The 14,953-nt window shown below is 58.2% G+C and overlaps 2 protein-coding genes across 3 annotated transcripts in view; both read left to right on the plus strand.

Moving 5' to 3' along the window:
* Positions 1-10,221: 10,221 nt before the first annotated feature.
* LOC139240087 (uncharacterized) lies at positions 10,222-12,193 on the plus strand. The gene is made up of 3 exons (XM_070868462.1): positions 10,222-10,369; positions 11,261-12,079; positions 12,153-12,193. The coding sequence occupies exons 2-3, from the start codon at positions 11,518-11,520 to the stop codon at positions 12,191-12,193; spliced, it is 603 nt and encodes a 200-aa protein (XP_070724563.1). The 5' UTR covers positions 10,222-10,369; positions 11,261-11,517.
* A 234-nt stretch (positions 12,194-12,427) lies between these two features.
* The window catches only part of rusc1 (RUN and SH3 domain containing 1), a 50,982-nt gene continuing 48,456 nt past the window's right edge, over positions 12,428-14,953 (plus strand). For both annotated transcript variants that reach the window (XM_070868560.1, XM_070868561.1), the window contains exon 1: positions 12,428-13,009. In XM_070868560.1, the coding sequence (XP_070724661.1) occupies positions 12,511-13,009 (499 nt within the window). In that variant the 5' untranslated portion in view covers positions 12,428-12,510. The remainder of the gene's footprint in view (positions 13,010-14,953) is intronic.

Here is a 14,953-nt window from a genome sequence, read left to right on the forward strand (position 1 = left end):
CCTCCAGCTCCTACACCCCTCCCCATCTTGCTCCCTATCTCTGTAACCCCCTCCAGCCCCACATCCCCCCCAAGATGTCTGCACTCCTCTAACTCTGCCCTCCTGACCATCTCTGATTATAATCACTCCACCATCGGTGGCCGTGCCTTCAGCTGCCTGGGGCCCCAAGCTCTGGAACTCATTCCCTAAACCTCTCCGCCTATCTCTTCTTTTAAGACGCTCCTTAAAACCTCCCTCTTTGACCCAGCTTTTAATCACCTGTCCCTAATTTCTACTTATGTGGCTCGGTGTCAAAGTCTTATAACACTGGTGTGAAGCACCTTGGGACGTTTCACATGTTAAAGGCGCTATATAAATACACGTTGAGCAGTGCAGGGAGGGCTGAGGGACCAGTGCACACAGCCCAAGCAGCTCTTTCACACCACCTGGTGGGCATTACAGGATCTGCAGATGCTGGGGAGCAATTTCCTTCTGTCAGAGTGAACTAGATTGACATTCAATCTGTCATACCTGGATCTCAACCGTTATTCTTACACTGTCCATCAAACACTCCCAGGGCAGGTACAGGGGGTTAGATACAGAGTAAAGCTCCCTCTACACTGTCCCATCAAACACTCCCAGGGCAGGTACAGCACGGGGTTAGATACAGAGTAAAGCTCCCTCTACACTGTCCCATCAAACACTCCCAGGGCAGGTACAGGGGGTTAGATACAGAGTAAAGCTCCCTCTACACTGTCCCATCAAACACTCCCAGGGCAGGTACAGCACGGGGTTAGATACAGAGTAAAGCTCCCTCTACACTGTCCCCATCAAACACTCCCAGGGCAGGTACAGGGGGTTAGATACAGAGTAAAGCTCCCTCTACACTGTCCCATCAAACACTCCCAGGGCAGGTACAGGGGGTTAGATACAGAGTAAAGCTCCCTCCACACTGTCCCATAAAAACATAAATAAGAGCAGGAGTCGGCCATTCGGCCCCTCGAGCCTGCTCCACCATTCAATAAGATCGTGGTTGATCTGATCTTGGGCTCAACTCCATTTCGCTGCCCGCTCCCCATAACCCTCGACTCCCTTATCGTTCAACTTGTCCCATTTTGTCCTTTATCTCTCCTGCCTTCCACCCGAGCACAGACCTTCCTTTTTGTTCTTATTTTCAAATCCCTCCATGGCCTTGCCCCCCTCCCTATCTCTGTAACCTCCTCCAGCCCCTACACCCCTCCCTATCTCTGTAACCTCCTCCAGCCCCTACACCCCTCCCTATCTCTGTAATCTCCTCCAGCCCCACAACCCCCCCGAGATCTCTGCACTCCTCTAATTCTGCCCTCTTGAGCATCCCTGATTATAATCGCTCCACCATCGGTGGCCGTGCCTTCAGCTGCCTGGGCCCCAAGCTCTGGAACTCCCTCCCTAAACCTCTCCGCCTCTCTCTCCTCCTTCAAGATGCCCTTTAAAACCGACCTCTTTGACCCAGCTTTTGGTCACCTGTCCCTAATTTCTACTTATGCGGCTCGGGGTCAAATTTTTGGTCTCATAATACTTGGAACGTTAAAGGTGCTATATAGATAAACAAGTTGTTGTTTCCTCCCTGTTGTGTCTGTAATACACTTATGAATGACCCCACGAGGCAATGTGTTGTACTCAAACTGGAGTGACCGTTGTCCTTTATTCGTAACTCCAGAGTGAGGCACACGCATGGTGGGCAGCCTTTTATACTGGGCCCTGCACACCTATGCAGGTGACCCTCGGGTCTCCCACCGCAGTGCCCTCTGGTGGACAGCCTCTGCCACAGGGGCAGGAAACCCCGGTCTCCACCAGTTGCACCCTCTAGTGGTGCCAGCATAGTATAGACACAGTGTAAACCTTATTGACAGTACATCAGGTAATAAGTCTCCATCTTATGCAACTATACAGTGACTACACAGAGAGTATATCGACAGTCTGCATGTATAACATCACTCTCCCCCTTTCCCTGCCTCTGCACTTTCTTAAAACTGTTACATCTCTGATGAAGGGTCATCGACCTGAAACGTTAACTCTGCTTCCCTCTCCACAGATGCTGCCCGACCTACTCAGTGTTTACAGTGTTTTTTGTTCTTCTTACAGAGGAGAGCGGGATTGGGGGGGTCGGGAGGTGGGGTGGGGAGACTCTGGCCATTGCAGCACCCGGGATTGGGGCCCAGACCAGTTGGATTTTGGAGAATTCCCGATCTTTGAGGCCAAGGCTCAAACTGTCAGTGGGTTCCGAGCTTGTTACTGGTTGTATTGGGACAAGTGGCCACCAGCTTGGTCAGGGCGGTCGGGTTCAAAAAAGAACGACTTCGATTTCTATAGCGCCTTTCACGACCACCGGACGTCCCAAAGCGCTTGACAGCCAATGAAGTATTTTTGGAGTTCTGTCGCACCCGAGGTGAAGGCACATTAGCCCACCCCCTCGAAGATAAGAACACAGAGTGAAGCCTTCAACTTCAACTTCAACCTGGATCTCGCACGCTTCAGCCAAGCGAGGGGCCGTGGAGTCGATCTACTGAGGAAGGACCAGCGCGGAAGGAATGCCAGATTGGGTCCTCTCAGCAGCAAGATCTTCCTGAAGAAAACACCTTGTCAGGAGGACAATCTTCCTGAGGATGCATCTCCAAGTTTGCAGATCGCACCAAGCTGGGTGGCGGTGTGAGCTGTGAGGAGGACGCTAAGAGGCTGCTGGGTGACTTGGGCACATTAGGTGAGTGGGCAAATGCATGGCAGATGCAGTATAATGTGGATAAATGTGAGGTTATCCACTTTGGGGGCAAAAACACAAAGGCAGAATATTATCTGAATGGTGGCGGATTAGGAAAAGGGGAGGTGCAACGAGACCTGGGTGTCATGGTACATCAGTCATTGAAGGTAGGCATGCAGGTACAGCAGGCGGTGAAGAAGGCAAATGGTATGTTGGCCTTCATAGCGAGAGGATTTGAGTATAGGAGCAGGGAGGTCTTACTGTAGTTGTACAGGGCCTTGGTGAGGCCTCACCTGGAATATTGTGTTCAGTTTTGGTCTCCTAATCTGAGGAAGGACATTCTTGCTATTGAGGGAGTGCAGCGAAGGTTCACCAGACTGATTCCCGGGATGGCAGGACTGACATATGAAGAAAGACTGGATCGACTAGGCTTATATTCACTGGAATTTAGAAGAATGAGAGGGGATCTCATAGAAACATATAAAATTCTGACGGGATTGGACAGGTTAGATGCAGGAAGAATGTTCCCGATGTTGGCGAAGTCCAGAACCAGGGGTCACAGTCTAAGGATAAGGGGTAAGCCATTTAGGACCGAGATGAGGAGAAACTTCTTCACTCAGAGAATTGTGAACCTGTGGAATTCTCCACCACAGAAAGTTGTTGAGGCCAGTTCGTTGGATATATTCAAAAGGGAGTTAGATATGGCCCTTACGGCTAAATGGATCAAGGGGTGTGGAGAGAAAGCAGGAAAGGGGTACTGAGGGAATGATCAGCCATGATCAGATTGAATGGTGGTGCAGGCTCGAAGGGCCGAATGGCCTGCTCCTGCACCTGTTGTCTATATTTCTGTGTCATGTGCTCCATCCATCCCAAGTACCAGTACTGACACTGCTCACCTCCTTGTTGGTCTTTGTCATCTCTTGCTCTGCCACCTCAAGATGTAGGCCTCTCTGTGTGGCCATGTTGTGAAGTATGCAGAACATTTGCAGAAGGATCATTGTTCCTCGCAGGATAAGTGCATTGAGAGGCGTGGGTTCGGGGGCCCAGGAGAGGCGAGAGTTCGGGCCCAGGGGCAGCACGGGGCCCAGCCCACACTGTGCGATATGTGTGCGCGCACTGGGCCCATGCAGCAGAGCTGGTCTCCAGTCGTCCTGGTTAACCCTTGTCCCTGGGCCAAGACCTCGCTCTGTCAAGCCCGTGTGGTGGCTGGTGTGCAACGGTCACCCCACGTTAAAAAAATCCACCCACAGGCATCTTCCACCCTTCAGGATGTAGTTCGGGATCCGGAATATCAGTTCATTGAAACACCTGTGAACTCATCCCTTCTTTTGGCATGGGAGCAAGCTATCCTCGCTTCGAGGGCCTGCCTATGATGATGACGACTTTTGGAGTGTGGTCATTGTTGTAATGTGGGAAACGCAGCAGCCCAATTTGCGCACAGCAAGCTCCCACACACAGCAATGTGATAATGACCAGATAATCTGTCTCTTTTGTTATGTTGATTGAGGGGTACATTTTAAGGAGTGTCTTAAAGGAGGAGAGAGGGGCGGAGAGGTTTAGGGAGGGCGTAATGTATGGGTTCTTTGTTTAAGAATTCACGGCAACACATTTGCTATTAAGAACTAGTTGGTTTATTAGCAAAGGTTTAACAATCACATGACACGTTACCAGTTCATCCATCAGGCTCACAACCACCTGCCCCATCGTGGATCCCCCGAACCCACTGGTCGGGGTTTTATTGAGTCTTGCGAACATCACGTGACTGGCTAAGCCCCTCCCAACTCAACAGCTGAACAAACCTGAGCGCGTGCTCACATGGTGCGTGTGATCGAATCTCCCAGCATGGGAGGAGGCCATTGGGCCCATGGAGCCCGTGCTGTGCTTACTCTGTGACAGAGCGATCCAATCAGTCCCACTCCCCACAGCCCGGCACATTTCTCCCCTTCCAGTATTTACCCAATTCCCCTGTTTGAAAGTCCCGATTGAATCTGCTCCCACCGACCTTTCAGGCTGCTGTGTTTTTTAATAAAATTATCCTCCTCTCCCCCTCTGGTTCTTTGGCCCAATTGAACCAGTTTGGTATCTTTCGTGGGGCTGTTTTTCCTTTTGTTGAAGAAGCCGTTTTGCTTTTCGCGGTTCATCTGAGTTTATCGCAAATTCAATATTCTCATCCTCGTTTTCAAATCCTTCCCCTCCCTATCTGCAACCTCCTCCAGTCCCTACATCCCTCCCTATCTCTGTAACCTCCTCCAGTCCCTACACCCCTCCCTATCTCTGTAACCTCCTCCAGCCCTTACACCCCTCCCTATCTCTGTAACCTCCTCCAGCCCCTACACCCCTCCCTATCTCTGTAACCTCCTCCAGCCCCTACACCCCTCCCTATCTTTGTAACCTCCTCCAGCCCCTACACCCCTCCCTATTTCTGTAACCTCCTCCAGCCCCTACACCCCTCCCTATCTCTGTAACCCCCTCCAGCCCCTACACCCCTCCCTATCTCTCTAACCTCCTCCAGCCCCTACCCCCTTCCGTGATCTCTGCACTCCTCCAATTCTGCCCTCTTGCCCATCCCCCGATTTCCATCGCTCCACCATCGGTGACCGTGCCTTCAGCTGCCTGGGGCCCCCGAGCTCTGGAACTCCCTCCCTAAACCTCTCCGCCCCTCTCTCCCCTCCTTCACGATGCTCCTTAAAACCGACCTTTTTGGTCCCCTATCCCTAATATTTCCTTGCTTGGCTTGGTTTCAAATTTCATCCGGTTTAGGCTCCTGGGCAATGCTTGGAGAGGCTTTACTCCGATAGAGACATCATATAGATGGGGGAATTGTTGCTGCTGGGGGGGTTGGAAGCAGCCTGTGTCTCCCTCTGCTGGTGGGAAGCGGAAGTCTGCTTTGCTGCTGCGATATTTTTTGTGAATTTGTTCCACTGCCTCGGGGACGCTTTGTGGCCCTTGACGGGCCGTAACCAAGACGATGCTTGGATGACCAGTCCCCAGGGGTCCTGCGCGAGCCTGTGCTGTGAGCCTCGCCGGTGAGATCAGACTCTAGCCCCCTCGTGTGGTAATGCTACGCAGCATTAAACACCTGCTCCCTCCACCACCGGCGCACCGTGGCTGCAGTGTGCACCGTCTACAAGATGCACCGCGGCAACTCGCCAAGGCTTCTTCGGCAGCACCTCCCAAACCCGCGACCTCTACCCGCCTAGAAGGTCAAGGGCAGCAGGCGCATGGGAAGACCACCACCTCCACGTTCCCCTCCCCAGTCACACAGCATCCCCACTGGGAAATATATCGGCCGTTCCTTCATCGTCGCTGGGTCACAATCCTGGAACTCCCTCCCTAACAGCAGTGTGGGAGCACCTTCACCACACGGACTGCAGCGGTTCAAGAAGGCGGCTCACCACCACCTTCTCACGGGGCAATAAATGCCGGCCTTGGCCAGCGACGCCCACATCCCAGGAACGAATAAAACAAAGAAAGCTAACTCCGCCACCTCCTTTACTCGTTTGGCCCTCCTCCCGAAACAGCAACAACCTTCATTTTCCAGCCCACTTTGTTATATCTGTAATGCCCTGATGACTGACTCCACGAGGCAATGTGTTGTACTCAAACTGTAGTGACCTTGGTCCTTTATTCATAACTACAGAGTGAGGCACACGCATGGTGAGCAGCCTTTTATACTGGGCCCTGCACACCTATGCAGGTGACCCTCGGGTCTCCCACCGCAGTGCCCTCTGGTGGACAGCCGCTGCCACAGGGGCAGGAAAGCCCGGTCTCCACCAGTTGCGCCCTCTACTGGTGCCAGCATAGTATATACACAGTGTAAACCTTATTGACAGTACATCAGGTAACAAGTCTCCATCTTGTGCAACTATACATTGACTACACAGAGAATATATCTATAGTCTGCATATATAACACCTTTTAATGCAGTAAAACATCCCAAGGTGCTTCACAGGAGCCTAAGTCAAACAGACCGAGCCACATAAGGATAAATTAGGGACAGGTGACCAAAAGCTGGATCAAAGAGGTCGGTTTTAAGGAGCGTCTTAAAGGAGGAGAGAGAGGCGGAGAGGTTTAGGGAGGGAGCTGAAGGCACGGCCGCCGATGGTGGAACGATGGAAATCGGGGGATGCTCAAGAGGGCAGAATTAGAGGAGCGCAGAGATCTCGGGGTGTTGTAGGGGCTGGAGGAGGTTAGAGAGATAGGGAGGGGTGTCGGGGCTGGAGGAGGTTACAGAGATAGGGAGGGGTTGTGGGCTGGAGGGGGTTACAGAGATAGGGGTGTAGGGGCTGGAGGAGGTTACAGAGATGGGGATGGGTTTTGGGCTGGAGGGGGTTACAGAGATAGGGAGGGGTGTAGGGCTATAGGAGGTTACAGAGATAGGGAGGGGTTATGGGTTGGAGGAGGTTACAGAGATAGGGAGGGGTGTAGGGTTGGAGGAGGTTACAGAGATAGGGAGCGGTGTAGGGGCTGGAGGGGGTTACAGAGATAGGGAGGGGTGTAGGGACTGGAGGAGGTTACAGAGATAGGGAGGGGTGTAGGGGCTGGAGGAGGTTACAGAGATCGGGAGGGGTTGTGGGTTGGAGGGGGTTACAGAGATAGGGAGGGGTGTAGGGACTGGAGGAGGTTACAGAGATAGGGAGGGGTGTAGGGGCTGGAGGAGGTTACAGAGATAGGGAGGGGTGTAGGGGCTGGAGGAGGTTACAGAGATAGGGAGGGGTGTAGGGGCTGGAGGAGGTTACATAGATAGGGAGGGGTGTAGGGGCTGGAGGGGGTTACAGAGATAGGGAGGGGTGTAGGGGCTGGAGGGGGTTACAGAGATAGGGAGGGGTGTTGGGGCTGGAGGGGGTTACAGAGATAGGGAGGGGTGTAGCGGCTGGAGGAGGTTACAGAGATCGGGAGGGGTGTAGGGGCTGGAGGGGGTTACAGAGATCGGGAGGGGTGTAGGGACTGGAGGGGGTTACAGAGATCGGGAGGGGCGATGGCCATGGAGGGATTTGTAAACAAGGATGAGAATTTTGAAATCGAGCTGCTGCCAGACCGGAAGCCAATGTCGGTCAGTGAGCACAGAGTTAGGCCCTTTACCCATCTCACTGCCAACAGCTTATCCAGCTCTCTTTTGAATGCCACGATTGAGTCTGCCTCCACCACCGTCTCAGGCAACGCGTTCCAGATCCTAATCACTCGCTGCGTAAAAAGATTTTTCCTCATGTCGCCTTTGGTTCTTCTACCAATCGCAGTGTGGCAGCTGTGACTCAGTGGGCAGCACCCATCGCCTGAGTCAGAAGGTTGTGGGTTCGAGTCCCACTCCAGGGACTTGAGCACAAAATTCTAGGTGGGCACTCCATTGCAGTACTGAGGGAGCGCCGCACTGTCGGAGGGGCAGTACTGAGGGAGTGCCGCACTGTCGGAGGGGCAGTACTGAGGGAGAGCCGCACTGTCGGAGGGACAGTACTGAGGGAGTGCCGCACTGTCGGAGGGGCAGTACTGAGGGAGTGCCGTACTGTGGGAGGGGCAGTACTGAGGGAGTGCCTCACTGTCGGAGGGGCAGTACTGAGGGAGCGCCGCACTGTCGGAGGGGCAGTACTGAGGGAGTGCCGCACTGTCGGAGGGGCAGTACTGAGGGAGCGCCGCACTGTCGGAGGGGCAGTACTGAGGGAGTGCCGCACTGTCGGAGGGGCAGTACTGAGGGAGCGCCGCACTGTCGGAGGGGCAGTACTGAGGGAGTGCCGCACTGTCGGAGGGGCAGTACTGAGGGAGCGCCGCACTGTCGGAGGGGCAGTACTGAGGGAGTGCCTCACTGTCGGAGGGGCAGTACTGAGGGAGCGCTGCACTGTCGGAGGGGCAATACTGAGGGAGCGCCGCACTGTCGGAGGGGCAGTACTGAGGGAGCGCCGCACTGTCGGAGGGGCAGCACTGAGAGAGCGGTGCACTGTCGGAGGGGCAGTACTGAGGGAGTGCCGCACTGTCGGAGGGGCTGTACTGAGGGAGTGCCTCACTGTCAGAGGGGCGGTATTGAGGGAGCGCCGCACTGTCGGAGGGGCGGTACTGAGGGAGCGCCGCACTGTCGGAGGGGCAGTACTGAGGGAGCGCCGCACTGTCGGAGGGGCCGTCTTTCGGATGAGACGTTAAACCGAGGCCCCGTCTGCCCTCTCGGGTGGATGTAAAAGATCCCGGGGCCACTATTGGAAGAAGAGCAGGGGGAGTTCTCCCCGGTGTCCTGGGGCCAATATTTATCCCTCAACCAACATCACTAAAACAGATGATCCGGGTCATTATCACATCGCTGTGTGTGGGAGCTTGCTGTGCGCAAATTGAGCTGCTGCGTTTCCCACATTACAACAGTGACCGCGCTCCAAAAGTACGTCATTGGCTGTGAGGCACTTTGTGACATTTGGTGGTCGTGAAAGGCGCTATGGAAATGCAAGTCTTTTTAAAAAAAAAAGCAATCTGCGTCCTCTGGTTCCTGACCCTTCCGCCAATGGGAACCTCCTCTGCCTGGACCACCCCCCCTGATGATGGCGAAAGACCTCCCCCCGCTTGTGATATTGACTCACGGTCTATGTGACACATGGCCGATTGTTAATTGCTGCTTCCCAAGGGGCGGAACAAGGTCTTCATTGCTCTTCCCCCCCCCCCACCTTGGAACAGGCAGTCAAGTGTTGGACTTGTCAGTGACGCCCACCTCCCCAGAATGAATAGGAAAGGCAACAGTTAATCCAGAGAGAGAGGGAGAGAGGGAGGGAGAGAGGGAGAGAGAGAGAGGGAGAGGGAGAGGGAGAGAGAGGAACCATATCGGGTTGCACAGAACCTCTGGCTCGGCTGCTCTGTACCCAGTATTTCCGTCCTTTCGGATGTCGAGAGCTCACAGCTGTGCTCTGCGTTCCTCCGTCGACAGAGGGGGCGGGCGAGCTGCTAACGTGCGGTGTGCGATTGTTGAACCCATTGCTGAAGGACTGAGTCGCTCGTCAATTTCTTTGATTCCTTATCCTTTATTCACACACACACACAGATTTTCGCGACGCATTCGAAAATAGCTCAGTGCATTTGGCTGCTGAGCAGCAGGTTGCAATGCAACGCAACTGGCTGTACATTTCATTTCAAAGGTACGGCTTTTAAAGTACAGTCCGTAAATCAAGTTACATGTCGCACTGTGTGTGCAGCTGAAAGTGCACGGAACGGTTGAGGATACATTCACGTTTCTTGACAAGTTCCTAAACAGCGCAGAAAGTTATGTTGTACATGGCACAACACCAAGTGCTTTACGGGCTAGCTCTCACTAAGCGCTGTGTGTGTGTGTGTGTGTGTCGTTGTGAATTCTTAAGCAACAGCACAGCCACAAACACACTGCAGATGGGCAAGGTTTGCTTTGCTTACAGGGTGATTTCTATAAGCAGAGGCCCGGCCGGGAGCCAATGGCAGGGCTATGCAATTACGTCAGCAGGAGGGGAGGGGGGAGGTTATGTGGGGAGAGACACACACACACACACAGTCGGTGGGAGGGGAGGAATCGGCATTATCCAGGGGGCAAGGGAGGCTTCGGTGATTTGAGAGAGGCGAGCTCCGCAGATGGTGCCTAGGGGCGAAGGGAGCGACGGTTCTCTCCCGGCGCCTGTGCCGTGCGGCGACCGAGGGAGGGTCGCACGTCGCCCACTGGTAAGCAATGTTCTCCCCAGCCCCATCCCCATCCCCCCATATCCCCAATCCCCCCATCCCCAATCCCCCCATCCCCCCATCCCCAATCCCCCCATCCCCAATCCCCCCAGCCCCAATCCCCAATCCCCCCATCCCCCATACCCAATCCCCCCATCCCCAATCCCCCCATACCCAATCCCCCCATCCCCAATCCCCTCCGGCACCTGACCCAAAATCCCCAGTGCCTTTGGAGCCTCACCGCAGTCCTGACTGCAATCCAACGTAATTAAAAGGCTGCGGGAGGCAGTGCAGTGTGATGGGGAGTGGGTGTGGTGTGGGGAGGGGGGGGGAAGATCAGGGCGTGTCCAGTTCAGGGGAGTGATGTCCTCCTGTTGCCCGGAGGCAGCTCGCAACCACCCCCCACACACACACCACACCCCCCACCACCCCCCCACACCCCCAGGGTACCCTCCCGCGCGCAGTCTGTCCGCTCGCAGAGGTCACATAATCTGGCACCGACGCTTCGCACTTTCCTTCCCGACACTCGGTATGGGGGTGGGAGGGTGCGGGAAACTCGCGCTGGGTTGGGGGGGGCTGGTGGCGGGGGTAGAGGATGCACGTGGGGGGGTGTGACTCTTGATGTACGTGTGTGTGGGGGGGTATGGCGTACGACGCTGATGCTTGCTTGCTTACGTGGGCAGGATTATTTCCGACGCGTTCCGAGCTCAGCCGTGCCCCCTGCCGCGCGCACGGAGTCGCGACGCTGGCGGAGAAGCCGTAACACACACCCCCCCCCCCCCCCCGGGGTCAGGAGAGATGGTGAGGGGGATTGGGGGGGGTTAACGTCGCAGCAATGGGACAGAGCTGTTGAACTGATCCCTGCATCTCTCTCTCTCTCTCTTGTCCCCGCAGTGCCCTCGGTAACGGAGAGGAAGAGGTCCGTGGCCCGGCACGGCGCAGGCGAGATCGATCGGCGTCCGCGCGGCGAGAGGGGTCGACAACGCCGCGGGCTCCCGCTCGCGCCCCGACCGGCAAAGCGCCCTCCCAACGGGCGGGAGAGAGCTGACCGCCAGAAGCGCACGACCCGATCGCAAGGCACGAGGCCGCCCCTTCGCGAGCTTCCCCGCCCCCTCCCCCGCGGGCCGCCCGATGGTGGCTGGCCTGCCGCCATGATCTCCAGCGCCGTGTACCCCTGCGTCATCCGGGAATTCGAGCCGCTCCCGCCGCTGGAGGCCGCCGGCCTCACCGGCCACGCCTTTGCGGTCCAGGGATGCGCGCTCGGCAACCTCAACGCCCTGCGGCTGCGGGGGTCGCCCGCCGGGGGGCGCTACGCCGGCGGCCTGCTGATTGCCGGCCCTCCCCCGCGCGCCGTGGTCTCCGCCGCGGTGGGCACCTGGGACCAGGCGGTGCCCCGTGGCGGAGGCCCGGCCTACGGCTGCCCCGACTGCCTGGCTAATCCCGGCGGTGGTGCCGAGCGCCCGCCCCAGCTGGACGCCAACTGCAACAGCCCGGCGGAGCGCTGCCGGTCATGCCGCGTCTCGGCCGCCCCGGAGGCCCCCGCGCCCGCCCGCTCCCCCTCGCCGGTGTCCACCTCATCCTCCTCCTCCCCCTCTTCCTCCTCCACGTCCTCCTCCTCCTCCTCATCCTCTCCCCTCAGCTGCTTCGACCCCGGTTCTGGCGGCAGCCCCAACCCGGTGTGCCGGGACGGCTCGTCCGATCCCCGGCCCGCCGGTGGGCCGCGAGCGCTGGCGGTCAACGGCGCCGGGCCCGAGCCGGCGGTCACCAGCCCGGGCTCGCTGCCCAGCGGCCCGGAGCCCCAGGCGGCGGCTGCCGGCTCGACGGTAGCGCCGTCGGCAACACCGGGAGCGCGGAGCCCCGGCGGGCCCCGCCCCGACATCAACCGCAACCTCGTTCCGGAACCCCCCCGGCCGGGGGGGCCAGGGGGAGACCCCGGGGCAGGCCGCCAATCACCACGCCCCGCCGGCGCGTGCGAAGCCGGCGGCCCCGGTGCGCCGAGCCCCAGCGTCCACCCGGCCGAGCTCCGCCCCGCGCCCAGCGAGGGTCCCGGGCAGGCGGGGGTCTCGCTCTCCCCCTTCGAGGAGCCCCCCGCCACCGCCAACGCCCCCCAGCGCCCGCCCAGGAACATCACAAGCTTCCACCAGATGGCACAGAGGAGGCGGCAAAGCGCCCCCGGGGGGGCCAAGGCCCGGGAGGACCGCAGCGACTGGCTGATGGCCTTCTCCCCCGACGGCGAGACCCCCAGGGCCCTGACCCTGCCCCAGCACCGGCCCGCCGACCGGGAGGTGGTCACCTTTCGCGAGCTGCGCTACAGGAGCCACGCGGGCCGCTGGAGCCTGCCGCTGGGCCGCGGCGAGGCCCCGTGGGGGTCGGAGGCCGGAGGTCAGGGCCCCCGGCCGGCCGGGGACAAGGAGCAGGCGCTAGGGCGGCGGGGCCAGAGTCGGCCGGACCCCGCGGACGGAGGGCAGAGATTCCCCGGCGGGCACCAGGGCCCGCGCGACGGCGGACGGATGGCGGGAGACCACCCGCGGGCGAAGGGGTCGCTGGCGTCTGGCCGGGCGCAGGAGGAGGCCCCCAGCCCCGACGGGAGAAGCGAGCGAGCGCGCGGGAAGGCCGACGGGCGAGACAAGTCCATTAAGGAAGGTAAGAGAGTGCGTGCCAACAATTCCCGTTCCCGGTGACTGCGCGGCAAACAGCAACTGGTCACGGCGAGCGATCAGATCATCTCCACGCTGCTTGTGGTCACGTTGGGTACGGCTACGTAACGGTCCGGTAACCTAGTGGTGATGTTACTGTACTAGTAATCCCTCAGTACCGCCCCTCCGACAGTGCGGCGCTCCCTCAGTACCGCCCCTCCGACAGTGCGGCGCTCCCTCAGTACCGCCCCTCCGACAGTGCGGCACTCCCTCAGTACCGCCCCTCCGACAGTGCGGCGCTCCCTCAGTACCGCCCCTCCGACAATGCGGGGCTCCCTCAGTACCGCCCCTCCGACAGTGCGGCGCTCCCTCAGTACCGCCCCTCCGACAGTGCGGCGCTCCCTCAGTACCGCCCCTCCGACAATGCGGGGCTCCCTCAGTACCGCCCCTCCGACAGTGCGGCGCTCCCTCAGTACCGCCCCTCCGACAGTGCGGGGCTCCCTCAGTACCGCCCCTCCGACAGTGCGGCGCTCCCTCAGTACTGCCCCTCCGACAGTGCGGGGCTCCCTCAGTACTGCCCCTCCGACAGTGCGGCTCTCCCTCAGTACCGCCCCTCCGACAGTGCGGTGCTCCCTCACTACAGCCCCTCCGACAGTGCGGCACTCCCTCAGTACCACCCCTCCGACACTGCGGCGCTCCCTCAGTACCGCCCCTCCGACAGTGCGGCGCTCCCTCAGTACCGCCCCTCCGACAGTGCGGCGTTCCCTCAGTACCGCCCCTCCGACAGTGCGGCGCTCCCTCAGTACCGCCCCTCCGACAGTGCGCCGCTCCCTCAGTACCGCCCCTCCGACAGCGCAGTACGGCGCTCCCTCAGTACCGCCCCTCCGACAGTGCGCCGCTCCCTCAGTACCGCCCCTCCGACAGCGCAGTACGGCGCTCCCTCAGCACCGCCCCTCCGACAGGGCAGTACGGCGCTCCCTCAGCACCGCCCCTCCGACAGCGCAGTACGGCGCTCCCTCAGCACTGCCCTGGGAGTGTCGGCCTAGATTCATGAGCTCAAGTCTATGGAGTGGGACTGGAACCCACAACTTTTTGACTGAGGGGAGTGTGCTGCCCACTAGCTACGATGGTGCATTTTAATGGCGATAAACATCGGGCGAGATGTAAAGTGGGGTGCCTACTCACGATGAACCGTTTTACAGTAGCGCACACAATGTCAAGATCTACCCCATTGCGTGTAACCTTCCCTGTAACAGCAGCAACTTGCATTCTTGCGGTGTCTGTAATCAGGTGAAACAACCCAAGGTGTTTCACGAGAGACACCGAGCCACATGGGGAGATTTTGGGGACAGGTGACCAAAAGCTGGGTCGAACAGGGAGGTTTTAAAAGGAGCGTCTTGAAGGAGGAGAGAGAGGGGGAGAGGTTTAGGGAGGGAGTTCCAGAGCTCGGGGGCCCCAGGCAGCTGAAGGCACGGCCACCGATGGTGGAGCGATGGAAATTGGGGGATGGGCAAGAGGCCAGAATTGGAGGAGCGCAGAGATCTCTGGGGTCGTGGGGCTTTTGGTTGTGTGTCCTTGCATGACTCTGTGACTGATAGCCTTGGGATGTTAATGGCACTGTTTAAATGCAAATTGTTGGTGATGACGTCAGATAATGTCAATGCCCAACTGGCAGATGAAACGCAGAAAAGTGCAAAGTGATGTCTTTTGGTCGGAGGAACAAGGAGAGGCGATATAAACTGAAGGGTACAGTTCTAAAGGGGGTGCATGAACAGAGAGACCCCCGGGGGTATATGTACACAAATCATTGAAGGTGGCAGGGCAGGTTGAGAAAGCGGGATGCTGGGCTTCAGAAACAGAGGCATCGAGTACAAAAGCAAGGAAGGTATGACAAACCTGTATAAAACACTGGTTCAGCCCCAACTAGAACACTGTGTCCAATTCTGGGCAC

Source organism: Pristiophorus japonicus, chromosome 30 (assembly GCF_044704955.1).
Source record: "Pristiophorus japonicus isolate sPriJap1 chromosome 30, sPriJap1.hap1, whole genome shotgun sequence".
NCBI classification, from domain to species: Eukaryota; Metazoa; Chordata; class Chondrichthyes; family Pristiophoridae; genus Pristiophorus; species Pristiophorus japonicus.